Consider the following 17,756-nt stretch of genomic DNA (forward strand, 5'->3'; position numbering starts at 1 on the left):
CTGCAGCAGACATTTTTAATTGCAATTTTAGTAGAAATATTCTTGTAAACTAGCAATGAATTAGTGTGTGTCTGAAAGTTTTCTTTATGATTGACCTACTCTGCTGATGAAATTAATTCCTCTCAAATTCATCAATGCTACCTGGAATCTTGTGTGGAATTTTAAGAGATTTGAATAATTGTGTGCATATTTCTCGGTCAGGGGGAAAGTACTGTAACAAGTGCGAGTGCAGCAATATACATATATTGATAATTTCCATTTCATTAATTTCCTATCCTGTGTCTGTTATTTTAATGTTCAAATTAAATATCAAAAGACATTTACCATTAGGTATTAAATTATAAACACACAAACAAAAACAAATGACTTTATTAAAACACAACAAATAATAATCACATACATGTACATGTTTACTTCATGCACACACAAGCAGAAAAAAAAATTGCACATGTGCATTGATGTCCCACATGTTTCAAAGCATGTAATGTTATCATCCAACATAGACTCACAGTTATACCAAGGAGATATCACCTCTAATAAAGTAAAGAAACAAATAAAGGTCCACAACTTTTTAAGTGTGCAATAATTGTTAGTCCATCACAAGAAAAGAAAGGTGAAGTGCAAATAAAATCACAATCAAACTTGCTTGTTGAATCCTAGTTTTGACCCATCCTTGCTCCTCCATATCAGCTGCTCCACCCCTTTGATCCATCTTGCTTTCAACTGGATAACCAAAGTTACCAAACCATTAACTCTTCCACTCGGTCATAAAATAATAAAAACGGCGGCCAATCGGCTTCATGATCCTACATCAGACTAAACTGAAGTTCAAAGCTGCACAATGCATGAAAAAAATTGCGATATGTCCTCGTTGTTTATCATATTAAATATATAAAAGCAAGCAGTTAAAGTCAAACGTAATATTGTTAATGCGTGTGGTAGTCATTCCAATAAAGTAGCGTCCCCTACAACTAGGGGACAATAGTGGAATATTGATTATTTAAATCAGCCGGGATCGGTTAGCACAATGCCCATTCATTAAAATTGTTTTGAACAGGGTAAAGAGGGCACTGTCAGTTCACTATCGGAATCCTTGCATTATTGGAATATTTCTGCAGGCACTTCTCGTAGAGGATGATATTCTGGACAGCAATGGCTCCTTCATTTACAGATTCAGAAAAACCAAGAGCTCTGTATTAAATGGTCTTGTAGGTACTGCATTGGCCTAATCTTGTTTCTCATTCCTTTTCTAGTTTAAACAGATCTAGATAGGATTAGAACCTCAACATAACAAAATTAACAGTTTTAGTCTTGCCCCCTTATGGCAATTCTGTATAGATTACCTCCTTTCGGGGGCAGGTTTTTCATCACTGCAAAACCTTCAAGTGCCTTGGTACTTTTATTTAATCCTCGCCTTTTTAGCTGATGGTTCTCTTATGCTCTTATAGGATTTTTCAGATTACCTCAACTTCTTGCAAAAGGGTTGAACATATCTGATTAAGAACCATCATTTCACATCAGAAGGAGTGTACTATTCATTGTATGTTGAAGAAGGACAGGCCTCCTATCAATATTGGATCACTAAACTTCAGCAACTTTCAGCATACATTTGAAGATCAATACTATTCAGCAAATGATGTAAAGGGCTCATGTATTTTAATGTTTTTAGCCACACATGTACTCAACTGATGCTTGACAGATTTCAGCTCAAGCTTGATTTTTTTTATGTATCTTGACTTCTGCTTGAAATTAACTTCAATGTCCATATATGTTGTACATCAAACATTTGTATGGCATTGAGTACTTCAGCTCTTGAAGTTTAAGATAACACTTTTACATGTACCTGTACATGTATTTAAGTCTGCATATAATCTTCCAGATCTGGGTGACTTCAATCGAATGCAACAGCAAACTAATTTGCTCTTCAGCATAATGAAGGAACCCAGGGGAGCGTTTCATACTTCATCAACATTTTTGTCCAACAAGTTGTCAGATCTGACAACTTTCCTTGATGTTGATTGGCTAAGAAGCATTATGGTATTAAACTGTCAGATAAAATGGGACTTGTCGGACAAAATGTCTGACAATTCCTTGAATGAAACGCTACTCTGGTGCAATCCATGTTATCAGAAATAAAAAAAGATATGCATGTAGCTTTAAGCTCAATCTGATGAAGAAGCAGCCCTGTGAATTGCCTACAGGCAATTTCATTGGCTAAATTATCAGTCATTTCATCTGATGAATATTTATGCATTTGAAGTTTGCAATGGTCATGGTGGTGGACTTTTCAATGTATTATCCATGGACAATTTGAGTCCAATGCACTTTCCCTAGCATCATACAATGGAGGACTATAATTAATATGAGATAATGCAAAATATCACATCTACCTGCCTTTTTAAAATGAAGGGTCACTTTATGGTCTACATTGTAGGATGACCTACTTGTCGGCAGCAATTCCTGCATGGGCCACTGTGCCTTCAAATATTTTGGTCCCCCTTTTTATTTTTTCACTTGAGCTGGAATACAGAATTATGCCCTGTAAAAAGAGGCCTTGGTCTAAAATTATTGGGAAATTAAGGTCTGATATTTCAAATGACAGCTGACCTTCAGTAGCCTGGTTTAAAAAATGCTTATTTCCAGTACTTTAGGTCAAGCCAACCGAACGGAAGATGATTTGAATATTAAAAAAAGAGAGAAAAGGCAAGCAAGCATACTGCACAAAATCAGATGTAAAATAACAAGTTATGTAATAATTTTTGATCTTTTTTCATAAATTTCTATCAAAAACATTTTGAAATAATTATGTACATGTACCTTTACAGTTATCAGTTGGTCAAAGTATCAGGATCAGTATGAATCCATTCTACTTGTAATGAACTCACTTGATGTGGAATGAAATAAAGAATGAGAGGAGGCACTACATCTCCATCCTAATTTTATGTGTAAAGTAGAGAAGTTTAATTATGATAGCCCCTTGACCAGAAAGAAATGAGGAGGGTTCTGTATTCTTCACAGCTATTCATCCAGGCAAATGGCAAACAGGCACCCAACAATGAAACAGTTTCACCCTCCAAATAAAGCTGATAATAGGGGAGAAATTGATTGAAGGCAGGGGGATTGGTTATTGTTTGGGTGTGAACTGTTCTTGATTAACATGAATAGAAAACATGGCTCAGTATATAATAGAAGAGACCTGTGCATGTATAGAGGTTCTAAGAGTAGGAAATTGGTAGGGGACTGATCCGGGGGGGGGGGGGGGGGGGAGGGGGCACTCAGTATATAATGCATAGTGGGTATGTGCCACGGAGGGGACCCCCATTTTCACACTCAAATTTCTGTTCCAATGCATAGCATTTTTGTCTTATTGAGAAAAAGAACAAAGAAAGCCGCTCCAAAGCATAGCATTTTCTTCTTATCGAGACAAAAGAAAGAAATCCGCTCCAAAGCTTCGCATATCTTCCGTCCGCATTGATCTGCTACAATAAGCCGCATTTTTGGTGAAAAGCGGCCGCAGAGTGCTGTCCGACCATCGCCTCTGCGCTAGCGCACCCGGCGCCCGTGCCGCCGGGCTAGCTGCATGCACGTTCCATAGGGATGCATACATATACGCACTCACACGAAGGCGACCCGTTCCAAGGACCCCCGTTTTCACAAACATTTGTAGTTCCGAAGCCCATTCCGAGGACCCTCCTTTTTACAATAAGCCTGCTCCAAGGCCCCCGTTTTTTGTCTCGCCCGTGGCACATACCCACTACTTTTTTGGTAGTACCCCCCCCCCCCCCCCCCCCGGGGACTGATTAACCCCCAAAACAGGCCAAAAAGAGAAAGGGCAGCTATAAAGTGTGGTTTTTTTTTTTCTTTTTCTTTCAGGGAGTGATTCATAAAGCATCTTGTTTGTGATTTTCATGGACTAATTTGGTCTGAGCCAATCAGATCTAAGGATATCAGTAGCTTATAACAGGTCCTCACAGTGAAAATCTCTAACGTTGTGTTGTAGGCTACACTTTCATCACTTCAAGCACTTTTTTTGACCAAGTAAAGTTCTTGTACGTACAGTATTGTAGTTAATAGTGTACAATGCATCAGCCAGCAGCAACACAGACTTTCGCAACCCTAGGATGCATTCTCCAGGGAATAATTTTGCTTTACAAATATTTATTTGAATAGCACATTTGGTCATATTAAGAGAAAAGCTCTCAACTATTAAAGTAATGTACATGTACAGTCCTATGTAGAAATATGCTATACAAAAGACTTATGCAGAGTAGTCTTTAAACTCCCTGTTCTCCTTGCCTCAAATGAAAAGTTTTCTTAATACACCCTGTACATTGTAGCATTTATGAGGCGCTGACTATCTACATATACTAGTAGTTGCCTAGTCAATGGCACACTATATATTGCCCGGCTTTAGCTCCAGCTGATAACGCGCTTGGTGCATTCAACTAGGAATAAATCCTTCTGGGTACCCATTCACCTCACCTGGGTTGAGTGCAGCACAATGAGGGTAAATTTCTTGCTGAAGGAAAACACGCCTAAGCTTGGATTCAAAGCCACGTCCCTCTGATTGAAAGACAAGAGTCGTAACCACTTGACCACGACGCCCCCAATTCACTATTACAAATTAAAATCGTTCTATTATATCACAATGCAAAATCCCAGCCAACATGAAGATATATCCCTGAGAAAAATCTATAAGTATCAACTGTAATTAATGATTTTCAGGGGTACTTTGCTTTTTACTGGCAAGATTAAAGGTGGATGCGGTACAGTAGCACCTACATGTACATGTACGTGTACAGACATACAATGTATACACTGTGGATGAAAAAAAATTGAAATCTTATCTTATCAATCCATGGGCAAATGTAAGCATCAGTTCTATGTGTGGACTATGGGAAGTTGAGGAAGAAGGGTCAGATAAAACTGGTCCCTATTTTCAATGGATTCCCTTTCCAGGACAAACTCTCATCCCAAAATATTAATACATGTAGTTCAAGGTTCAAAGACTAGAACACAGATCTTGATCCATGTTGGCTGTTTGATCCCCTTGGGGTAATGTCAGGTCCTAAAAGTGCAAGTGTTCCCCCTGGCAACCCAGCAGGTAGCAATTTGTAGCTGATTCTGAATGTCTGAATGAATGACAGGAAACAATGTCTGTGGAACATGCACATGTTCAAGGATGGTTTTTCATCAACTCTCCAAGGACACTTTACAGGGTGCATCCTTGCTTCCCATTCTTGGGTTAAAACCTGCATTAAAATTCATGAGCACAAACTCACGAAAAGGGGTGTCTACGATCAGCGATTAGAGTTGTACCAAATTAGAAGTTGATTTCTAGACAAGCCTTTGAAAAGCAACATAAAATATAATGTTCCAATAATAACATTTCTGATTTAATTGAGATCCCTGAATAACAAAATTCTCAGAAAGTATGTGCCCAAATTTTGACCTTTCCTCCCAAACAGGGAAAAAAAATTACACAGGGGCTCGGCTCAAAAGAGCCCTGGTAAAAAATAAATAACCCTGGAAAATCCCTATCCATCTCAATGTTGTATCCAATGATGCAGATTTTAGACTGTGAAAAGTAGCCCCAAAAATTAAATTTTAATCTTAGGGCCAACATAATCTTAAATGCGACAAACCTTGAAAAGAAGAAGCATTAAACAACTCACTACTCGGTGGATGTGAAAGTGTGTTTCACTTTGCAAAGAAAGCATATTTTCATAAACACCCCCCCCCTCCCCTATTCTACAAAGCACACACTTTTTGGGGCTACGGGTGAATCCTGACATGGGCACATTTTAATGGAGTAATTTTTGTTATTAGAAATGAAATAGTACCGTATTAATGCTCCCCTAAAATGCAAGAAAAGCAATTGTATACTGCATTTCATTTGCATGCTAGTATGTGGGACTACAGGTATGTACATGTATAAAAGTGAAAATGAACAAAACTATTGTATGTCTTTCAGAAACCCATTCAGAATTGCCCCATGTGTGATTGGGAATTTGTGATAGCATCATTACATGTAGCGTACATTGTACCTGTACAATTAGTAATAAAGAAATGTCAACAAACCAACACAAAGGTCAACTTTTTAACTGTCAAACTACACGTGTACAATTTTGTTGAAAGTTAAACCGGGACAACCATATTTACCATGAAAGGAAGTACCTGGAGCTGATTAGAAGTAAATATTCCCACCTTTTAAAATTCTACTCCTTTTCGAAAATTCAAGAAAACATTTCTTACCATCTTGGTAGATTTCAAACTTCATCTAGGCACAGTGGTACATGTATATTCCAATTTCCAAGAGAGAGTTTGAAAAGTTTACAAAGGGAAGAGACTGTTCAAGGCTGCCACGTACATCACAAAACAATACATGTACGTACATGTACAAGTTCAGCGTATCCCCTACACGCTACACATCCCACGCTTTAATAAGATAGTACGAAGTGCTAAAAGGATACAGAAACTGTATGTGACACATAGATAATATAAGGTATTTCCTGCTTTCGCAATCAACCTCAGGAAGTGAATTCTGGCGGCAGGTTTGTAAAGTGCAATTAACAGGAACTGGCTACTCAGGACAGAAAGTTAACTTAATAATGACCATTCGAACAAATATTCACATTAATGTCTGCATTAAGAATCGTTTCAAATAAATAGATTTTATTGTGTGAGGTAATGAAAATTCTTTCTTTACATAGCCCTACAAGTAGGCCTACATACTGTACATGTATGTGAACCAACTTCAAAGAAAATGGCAACCAAAACAATAAATAAACTTTTGGGGAGAAAATAGATACAAAATGCCACATCTCTAAAACAGAAAGAGGTTCACACAATTCATTGGAATGAAAAAGAGAAAGACGGGAGATATACAGCATAAAATATTTTTTCTTGAGCAGATATGGTACTGTGCATTTCCTCCTTTTTAATTTTTTTTCTAATTTTATTTTAACAGTTCATCTTCATTGAATAAAGAAAATCAACGGTCCAACAACTTTCTATCTAGAGAGTGACTCGAGACGAGAACATTATTCAGCATGAAGACAAATTACTTGGAGCATTTGCAAGTTGACCTGGGAAATTCAACTTTCAATCAGAGAAATACAAAACTGCAGATGTGAAAACTATCAATATGACATGCTCGTAATACATCCAAAATTAGATTTGATTTCCTATATGAACATGTATACATACGTGTGTACAGTAGTTGCTGTGAATGTGTAATAAGTGTACAACACTGGAACTGAAACTCTGGAGTTAATAATAAGTCCATGCTGAAACTAGTGAAATGTCTGCATCTACAAAGGTCTTATTATTAAAGGAAATCAAATTTCAAAAAATAACATGTCTTAAAAGTTAGAAAGAGTATAGTTTATATTTGGTGATCTTGAGCTTACGTTTGCTTTAATACCCAATAATAGCTACATTTACGTGGATAAACTTATCTTTACAGAACGATAGTGCTTCTGCCTTCATCATATAAGAGGCAGTAATTAGCCCATGAATGTCGTAGAAGAAAAAAGTACAAGTACGGTAAAAAGCTATTTGTACAGTTTGTATTCATGAATAAAAATAAAAATATTTCTTGCTGTTTTCTCCTTCTTTAATTAATTACAAACAGTGTAAAAAGGCTACTTTAAACCAGTATTAAAACATCTTTTTCCTTCATTAATAGTACATTTTACCACTAATAAAAGGTACCCATCCTTTGGAAGCATTGCCTGTGATAAGCCACTGAATCACTGATATCCTTGAATGTAATTAAACTCTGAGCAAATGTCAGCTCCCCTGATTACAACTTCTACTGCATTCAACAACTCTTGGCTGCATAATAATGATAATATACATTGGGGCAATTCCATAGGATGGTGGACATGAGCTCAATGTGTCTTTGTACATATAGCCCATCTGAACCGTAACGTGAATAACCACTTTATCTGCACCCCTTGTAAAAACCATGTGTTCTTTATTTTTTAATTATATACAAATTTGTCTCCCTAATATACTTCTTTGAAATGGATATAATCAACTTTCATAAAAGCCTTGCATGAGGACACTTTTCATTTTATGCATGTCCAAATCATGTAACATGAGTAACCGACACATTTCAAAGATTTGCCAGGAGCATAATGAAATTTCCCAAGTTTTGTTTTTATACAAAGGATAGTCAGACTGCGTACTATGTTGTGATAATGGAGTTACAGCTCCAAGTATGAGTCAAGGTGTCTCCAAATGTAACGTGAGTAACCGTGGAATAACCCATTGTAGGATTTGTATAGCGCACGTATCCACCTTGCTAGGTGCTCAATGTGCTCCTAAATTGTATATCACGAAGCTAGTCTACCGATTCCCGTGCATTCAGCTTTTTGAGGAATTACTTCCTGCCACTACCCATACATGTACCTCACCTGGGTTGAGTGCAGCACATTGTGGATAATTTCTTGCAAAAGGAATACACGTCATGGCTTGGAATCGAACCCACGTCCTTCAGATTGAAAGACCACTTAACCACTAGACCATGACGCCCCCATCAATAGCAGTAATAATAATTGTAATAATATTAATAATGTACATTTGTCATGTGCCAGTAGTCATGAGTCCTCATGGCAAAGTAAAGAAAGGAAAGGAAGTAGTACAATTGGGCAAGAGTCATATTTACAGGAAAGTTTTTCAAAATAGTCTGATTTTCAGAAAGATTTTGAAGGTACAGTACTATTATGGGGGTGGGAATATTATGGATGCCTTTTTATGTAAATAAATTCCAAATGAATTTCACAGCGCATTGAAATAATGAAATGAATTAGATATCAATAGCAAATTACAACTCGGTCTGTATCTACGCAGCATACATGTACACACATTGTATTTTGAATGAAAAGATCAATGAGTATCCCACATGGGCCAATAGTGTGGATCCTTCTTCATAATCATCTTGTGTTATCCATGCATTGCCATTACTCACCCTGTCTGAGAGTGCTTGGTACTTGATAGCCAGTTCATCCCTATCTGCCCTGCTGGAAGACAGCAGATCTTCAACCCTACTCAGCTCATTCTGCAGCATCCGATTCTCCTCCTGGAGACTCCCCAGGGCAGGGTTCCTCCCGGCCATCCCGTCGTCAAAGTCCTCGTCGGCTGCAAGGTTCTTGGTGACGATCTCCCGGATGCGGGCCGGGACCTTGGTGGTGGTGTCCCCCTCTCCTTTCACAGGTGGTGTCAGATCTCCGTTGTTACTTTCGTGGGAAAGGACAGTTTGTTCCAATTTCTAGGAGGGGAAAAGAAAATTTGAAGAATAATCATGATTTTTATTAAAGCTGGTTACAAAGAAAAATTTTCTGAATACAAAAGATTATATTGCTTCATATACTGTATAAAATAATAATCCTGTCTTCTAATTTGGAGCCAACATTGGGAATAATGCAGCGGAGTGAAACTCTAGAATCATAGCCGAAATACACATGAAAAGAATTCCTCACTCAGTTTACAGATCTGCAGTTTACTCTGTATACGTAGTCCGTTATTCCCAAACCAGGGAACTGTTACTGGCTCAACTAAAACGATATGGAGACAGGTTGTCATGTTACCTAAGGAAAATAAACTTGAGCCTTGGGGGATGCCAGGAATACTGCAAGTTGCTCAAGTACTATGTGTGCTTAACAGTGTACATTTAAACAAAGCTATTTTGCTGCGCAATCACAAGATGTCAAATAACCCAAGGTGAGAAATTTGCTCATGCGGACATTCAAAGTTACACTAGGTCAAGACTATAAAATGAAGAGCCTCTTGGCCAGCCAAAGTTTAGAGGTGAAAACAATGTGGTCAGCCTAAACAATTGCCCTGGCGTGGCTGGCATAGAGCTTGTCTCAGTCCGACCAGGAACTCCATTTGAGATTGAGAATGGGTACAAAGGGTTAGTTAGCATTTCAACTTTCTAAAATTATACACATGATCCACACACATTTTGTGACATCAGGGTGTATTTACATGTATGAACCAGGCCAGCCCACTTCTTAGTAATATGAAGATGGACCGCCTTGTTGGCCAGCCAAAATGATTTTGGGGCTGGCCAAAATTTTGAGCTACATGTATTTTAAAGGTCAAACCATGGAAGCAAAAAGGATCAAACCTTCATATCTCATGACTTATGTAACATAAATTCTAATGTGCCTTACTGTATAGAAATTATGCTGAAAATTTTCAATAGAACGGGTGACAAACATACATGTAATGATGAAGAAAATTATAATTTACAAATACATACAGCCTGTATAGTGTTTATAGGAAGCAACACTGCAGTACCACCTGTGCTGTGCATCAGGTGTCAATAAATGTTAATTTGAATGGGTTGCCGATGGCAACAATGATAAACGACATTTCTCTCCAACTGTGAGTTTCCAGCCAGGCTAGAAACAATGGTATGCCTGACTTGCCTGTCAAACAAGATTGCTGATAAAGCAAACAACTTCAGACAAATTTGTGTTGATATTAGAATTTTACTGCTTCTTTGATGTGGGAATGGAATGATAACACAATTGACCAATATACACTAAAACCAGAGATTAGCTAAAATTTGCTCCTTCATGTACTTCACATTCACACACAAAAAATGCATACAGGATTTACATGTACAATGAGTTTTGTCATTGAGAACACTTCATGAAGTTCATGAAATTGAATTTTTAATTTCGTCCACTTTCTGAGAGTTAATAACTAACTCTCGATTTGATCAAAGGAATGACTGACTGTTTTTATTTAAAAAAATAATAATCTAAAGATCAAATTACCATCTAGGTACAACATGCAATATATGCACAGACATTGTACACCCTATGAAGGGCCTTGGGTGAACAATGTTGATAGTCATCATGCTTGTTGAATAAACCTCATTATCATGAATAATTAATTACTTCAGTATGTTCCATTCATGTTCTCTCTGCCAGCTGTGAGAGATCAATAATAGTGACAAAACAAGCTCAGGAATACAAAAGACAGCAGCCCTATTAGATGAAACATCAAAGTCACAATCAATCCATACAAATGATGCTCTCACACATTGTATTGTCAACATGGGGAAAAGTTTTCAAACAATACAAGAATCTTGAATAACAAGGGACCTTTAATCCATGGTAAATAATAGGGTACACATTACCCCTAGAAGCCTTTTAAGAGGAGCTGTAGTGAACTACAAATCCTCTGTGTACTTTGCAAGTATTTGTAGAGTAAAGGGTTTCATTGATAAAATTGGAATCTAGTTATTTGGGTTAGTTCTAGCGTGCAGACCCATCAGAGTTTTGAAGGTTTTTTTTTTCACAAGTTTATGTCAAAATTACTGTTATCAACTCATTCTACTATGTACTGCAAAAATACCATCCAAACAAATTGTAATATTTATGCCAAAATGTACAGTGAATGTACAACTTTGTAGTGTACAAAATACGGTTTATTTCCAGTTTGTCCCATGACCAACTCGTCTACTATGATTTGGTCTACCATTAGTTCGTCCACTATCCACATGGTCTAATTGCCATTTCATCTAATAATCAGTTGGTCCAATATCCATACCATTTGGTCTAATTGGACTACATGTAAGTGTTATTGGGCAAAATGATTGAAAAGAAAATGGGTATTAGACCAACTGGTTATGAGACGAAATGGTCATAGACGAACTGGTGATTAGACATTTATAGGACCAAATGGTTATTGGACCAAATGACTGTTAGACGAAATGTTGATGGATGAATGGCATAAGACTAAATGAAGGTAGACAAAGTGATGAGTGGACGAGTTGGCAGTAGATGAATCGGCAATTTACCCAAAATACATGTAGCATGATTGATACACTACTGGTTTTCATGCATACTGTACTGAGGTATACATGTAAATCTACATACCCACATACATGTAGGCGGATCTATAAAACACATCATTTGCAATATTCAATTAAATTTCTACCAAGAAGTGCCGCAGCAATATACTGTATGGGGGTCATGAAGAATTAACATCCATGATCTACTGTGTTACATTACATGTCTGCAAACATTACACTTGGATACCACAAAGTCCCAAACACTGTCTGAATCAGCAGACTACTTAATTTAAGCTGATTTAACTGTACCCTGGGGATTAGGATTAGAAGCTTACAGTTACATGTACATGGTTGGATGCCTGTAGTAAATCTATATTCTTATAATGATCACTGGCTTATCCTTAGACTGGATCAATGAAATTGGTGTCTTTCCAACTCATTATGTGTAAATGAGAAATAGTGAGCGAATGCTTGTAATGATCACATCTGATTATGGGGATTAATCATCTACAGTGTACATGATATGTCAGACTCTGTACAGCAGGGATACCACCTTCAGATCATGGGAGATGCTCAGATCCAAAACCGAACACACCGTACAGGATGGGGGGGGGGGGGGCTTTTATACATGTACACTGTTCATAGAACTCCCTACCAGTTTCTTGCAAGTTTATGAAAGAAAGACTTTTCTAGACGTTTCGCATCCCTAATAAAACACAAAAACATGCACCTACATGATTCTACTTGAGTGCAGGAGGTAGACTATTAAAATGTTTTGATGATGATTTATTCTTTTTAATTCACCATCTATACATGTATGTAGATATATAAAAGTTGCATTTTATTCTTCGAAATGATACTGAAAATGTTAAGTCTTACAATGATCACTGGCTTATCCTTAGGCTGGATCAATGAAATTGGTGTCTTTCCAACTCATTACATGTATGTGTGATTAAAATTATTTAATCATTATTTCCTTTTTCAGAATAAAAAATAACCAAATCAACAATGTAGAAAATGTAATGATACATAAAACTAGCAATGCATGATTTATAGCACATGACTAGTACTACATGTACTCTAGATACTGGATATTACAAAAAAGTTTACCAAAACATTCCAAATTAGTTAATTACTGTTTCATCAAAATATATCTGTAAAGTAGAGTTAAGTTCAATTAAAATATGAAAATGGGGGGACAGGGTTTAGAACTTTCACTACTGTACGTGTAGCTGATTGTAAGTTCAAATATCACAAAGATTGTAAGTTTGACTTTGAGTGAGATCATTTAATTATATCAACATCAAAATCGGTTTTGTTGGATATATACAGAGCTCTAAACTGGGCTAAATTTCACCAGATTTCAAACAACTAAAATATGGACTTCCAAACTGGTTTAAAAAAACCAGATACAGTAGCTGCCACATTGAATTAAGCCAATTAAATTAATTAATTAAAATAATATTTCTATCTAACACTCCCTACTATTACTAACAGTCACAAGTTCAGTTTAACAATACTACACTAAAATTTGCCACTTGTAATGAAATTTACAAAAGCACAATTTAAATATTTCTAATTTACTTTTTGTCGTTTAATGGTAGAAAAGATGAGTAAAGTGATAAACTTATGAAAAAACTTGTGACTTTTTGTGTGGGTCTCACTTGACAGTCTTAGTCTAGTCAAAACGTAGGCGTAGCCAATGCACAAATATTCACATTCATTGGTTCAGTTCTCATAGTCATGTTACAAAACAAAGGCCAAAAATAATCTTGATATTTTTCTATGACTCATTTTTCTTTATATTACATTCAAATAATCTCGTTTCTCTTCTGCCAGAGGCTGAGCTGGGTGAACAAACACAAAAATGCACGATCGGGACCACACACTCAATTTACAGCAGACGCATTTTACCTGAATTACTCTTTCGAGTCGTTCTTCTCTATCCGACATTTTCTCTCCTATTTTCTCCAGATAGTTCAAGATTGGCCTTTACTGACCAAACTATCCAATGTCAAATGTTCAACAGGGCATGATGACCTGTAAACTATATAAACACCGATAAAGCCCGCGCCCGGTCAAAATACACATCAATTCATGCACCTCCGCGGTGAGGAAAATAGATGCTAGCAGCTGTCCGACATCCGGTACGTCAACACCGGGGGAAGTTGCGGGGAGATACTGGCCCGTAGACCGATGGGAGACAAAAGCGTACACCGATTGATGGAATGAAAAATCCTCTCAAATGTAACTGAATATGGTCGTGATGAGGATTGAAAATCCTGTGCAATCGTTGTATCCCGATGAACGGAAAAAATATAGAATACTCATCGGTGAACGCAAGGTATCAACAAAAATACTGGCGAATCACCCCCTTTCCCACGCTCTTTGCACTCGCGGACTGGTAAAAAATAACCAACGTGAGTGCAATGAGCAATGCAATGCATTGGATCGCGACGCGACGATCGACGAAATATCGGGGAATCGTCGGGTCAAAGGTTGATCTACGGTAGGCGGTACCCACGCGGCCCCCAGCAGATTCTTGAATTCAAGCGTTACGTTGCATGGCAACGAGTTAAGAACTTGAGCATAGATTGGCAGAAGCCGGATAGCAAACGATATTTACCAACGTTTTATGCAGAAACATGTAGATCAACTTACGTTGAGCTCAAAAGTAAATCTAACGGGACATTCAACAGTTTAGCATTTGGGATAAAAAGAATTAAAAAGATAAACTTGCATGTATGGTAAAGCCACAAAAATGAGATAACAAAGTTATCTAAATCCACACGTATTCCAAAAGAAATCGAGGTGGGCTATTAATATAACGAGATGGATATCTACCAAGCATTTGATTTAAAAAATGGAAAGCCCAAACAGACCATTTTCACCATTTCATTCATCTTTCCATACATTATCTCTAATCTCAGCTTCATGCCTTGATTCATGCATATTCATAAGGAGCTGTACATCTGTAAATAGAATGGGGCAGTACAAGGCTATACGATGGGAATATTGTTAGTGGGAAAACGGGTGTCATTTTGCAACATTAGGTCGAAGGGTAGCTCAGTGGCAACATAAACATGATTTCAAGCAATAAATCTAAAAGCAATTCAAAAACCTGAGAGGGACTTATAAGATGAGATAAACTGCAGTGGATGGGGGGGGGGGGGGATACCCAATATTCAAGAGAGAAGGTGTACGATTACAGGAGCAGGAAACCTTTTATTGGGTCTCTGCGTAACCATTTCATTTATAGTCATTTTTAAAAATAAATCTGGGAAGTGTTTAATACTAAAAATTATTAATTTTCACATTTGATTTAGCCATCATGACATGCACTCTTTTTTTCACCTAGTTTAGCTGCACTTCAAGACTTTTGTTTCAGGGGGTGTGGTAATTTTCTTATTTTCATCAAAAAAATGTATGTATGTGTTTCCCGTGAAATTAAACTTATTCTGCAAAATTATCTACAAAATTATCATCATTCAATAATAATTACAACAATGAAAAATAACAATAATAATTAATAACAGTAATAATAACAATGATAATAATAATGATAATAATCATCATCATAATCATTATTAATCTATTATCATTATTTTCACCACTGCCATCATCATCATCAAGACTCACTATTAATATTATTGTAGTAAATAGTACAACAAATATTTCCTTCAGCCACAGGTTAATCAACTTTGTGTTGTGAATGAGAACTCCTGTTGGATTACTTCATTGAATGCACAGATCACTAGAAATTACAGCTCCAGCCTTAGGCTGGTTACTAATAATAAGTGTGTGTCTTGGAACAAATTACTTTATATAGTCATCGACATGCAAATGCCTATTATTATGTGCTGGCACATCAGAGTAAAAACTGTTCATTAGTAGTGAGATATTTGTTTGCCATCTAATTATTAAAGTACAATACAAGCTTTGTTTGCACTTTTATAATACACAGCCTTGGCACACTATAGGATGAATTTACAGTTCAGTGAATATTGTGAAGTGGGGATATGATGAGAAAGAAATGAAAAACACTTTTCAAAGAAAATAACTTCACAATACAAATTAAATTCAAATTGATTCAATTTTGGATCTTTACATGTTAATATGTGATAGTCCAAGCCTCTAAGGATTATAGTGCAATGAGATATCAAATACAATTAAAAATATAATGGAGGATTACATCACATACAACAGGTACTTTGAATAGGTTTATAAACAATTCAAACAAATGTTATTAAGTAATAGATATATTCCTTATTCCACACATTTTCCCATAATGTAAATTTATCTCAATTTCCGGTGGTCAATAGTGCCCATAACTGCCCAAGGCTGTCAAAGAGAAGAGTGTCTTTGAAATCTTTTGCTGGGAAAGTAAACTCAAGTTCTTGTTATCATGGTTATTTCACACTCTTTTCACAATTCAGGGTCAGCGTGTATTAACAAAATATGAAGTTAGACCAACTATTAAAGTAAACTTAATATCTGATTCATCTTAAAGAAATGGATTATAATATTAAAACTGCAGCTATCAGCATGCCTTGGGAATGAATAATAGAAAGGCAGCAATCCTGTGTTAAACTCTGCCATGATGAAAACAATATTAATGAAATAATGAAATAATTTACAAAGGACTTTTCTCAAACTTTAAATTGTTGAGATGAACTTTAAAGTGTTGTACTTTCACACAAAAAACTGAAATAATATATGATCAGCAATTGAAATGTTGGACAAGTATATTACCTTGCCGGAGCTGAATCCAACAACTATAAAGTGTTGGATCAAACTATTAAAATGTTTTCAATTATGTAACATTTGGAAAAGGTTGTCACTGCTCCAACCTTTCAGTTGCTCATTAAACATTCACTTTTTAGCATGTTGCTGAATAAATGACCATTATCCACAGTTGCAATTGCTTTGATCTATTCATTTTCCAGAAGACACATTTTTACAACATGAAAATAAGCAATTTACAGTTCAAGTGAGCAGAGACAAAGAACCTATATACACTAAAATTCATAGGATAATATTACATATCAAATGATAATTGCCACATTTACTTACAATCATTGTTATGCAAATAGTGAAAAGTGGCATCTCTTCACAGAGCATAAACACTGTCCAGAATAAGCCTGTAGAGGGTGTCCTCCATATTTAGGCATGATTATGTTCCTGATCATGAATCCTATTGTCTCACCATGAACAAAAATGTTTTCATGAGCCAAAGTCAAAAGAATTTATCACTGAACACTTAAATGTTGTACGTAATCGATCTCAGTCCCAGCAATTTTAGAATCTGCATTCCCAAGAGCCTAAAGGCAGCACAAAACATGAAAAAGGACTTTCTATATACTGCAACACGATTACTCGATGAATCCCATCATGCACATCTCATGCATTGATAATGACATCCTCTTTGACAAAAAGGAAACATTGAATGACAGAGATCAAGTGGCACAGGCCCTGAAACTGCATCACCTGTGAAACAACAGCAGCACACCTGAAGATAATCACTGAGTTTGTCCCATCTCCGTCAACGGAGGTGTCTTCATGGATAACCCGTCATCGTGATGTCACAAACCCTGGAAGTACTATACCACTCGGAGAAACTGTTTATTCCTCCGAAAGGCACAGATTTTTGACAATATATCAGCTCATCCTTTTATTTTCCGCAGACACACACTCATCTAGTCAATACGTCCTTCAGATGACTAGTTTCCCTCTATAATATTTACTCCCACATTATGCTACGTTTAATAGAATGACAATGGATGCAATTGGCAAGTTCCCCCCAAAGCGTTGTTGCCGTCCTTTAGCTGTATATCATCTTTAGGCAGGATGGAGATTTGTTTTCTGCGTCCAGGCTTTCAGAGTATAATGAAATATGATCAGAATCATTGAACAGGAACTGTATAGGGGTCTATGACAG

The 17,756-nt window shown here is 36.7% G+C and overlaps 2 protein-coding genes across 5 annotated transcripts in view; both read right to left on the minus strand.

Moving 5' to 3' along the window:
* Nucleotides 1–974, minus strand: part of LOC129275833 (rootletin-like) — a 50,869-nt gene extending 49,895 nt beyond the window's left edge. Inside the window, exon 1 of one of the 4 annotated variants that reach the window (XM_064109540.1) lies at nucleotides 647–974. In XM_064109540.1, the coding sequence (XP_063965610.1) occupies nucleotides 647–712 (66 nt within the window). In that variant the 5' untranslated portion in view covers nucleotides 713–974. The remainder of the gene's footprint in view (nucleotides 1–646) is intronic. The other 3 variants (XM_064109541.1, XM_064109539.1, XM_064109538.1) reach the window with 3 other exon arrangements.
* Nucleotides 975–3,870: 2,896 nt separating this feature from the next.
* On the minus strand, nucleotides 3,871–14,261 carry LOC129275832 (rootletin-like). Its single transcript, XM_054912311.2, has 2 exons — nucleotides 13,733–14,261; nucleotides 3,871–9,277 (listed from the first exon to the last, which is right to left on the minus strand). Exons 1-2 carry the CDS (start codon nucleotides 13,769–13,771, stop codon nucleotides 8,852–8,854), a joined length of 465 nt encoding a protein of 154 aa, XP_054768286.1. The 5' UTR covers nucleotides 13,772–14,261; the 3' UTR covers nucleotides 3,871–8,851.
* Between the last annotated feature and the right edge of the window lie 3,495 nt (nucleotides 14,262–17,756).

This window comes from Lytechinus pictus, chromosome 14 (genome assembly GCF_037042905.1).
Source record: "Lytechinus pictus isolate F3 Inbred chromosome 14, Lp3.0, whole genome shotgun sequence".
NCBI lineage: Eukaryota > Metazoa > Echinodermata > Echinoidea > Temnopleuroida > Toxopneustidae > Lytechinus > Lytechinus pictus.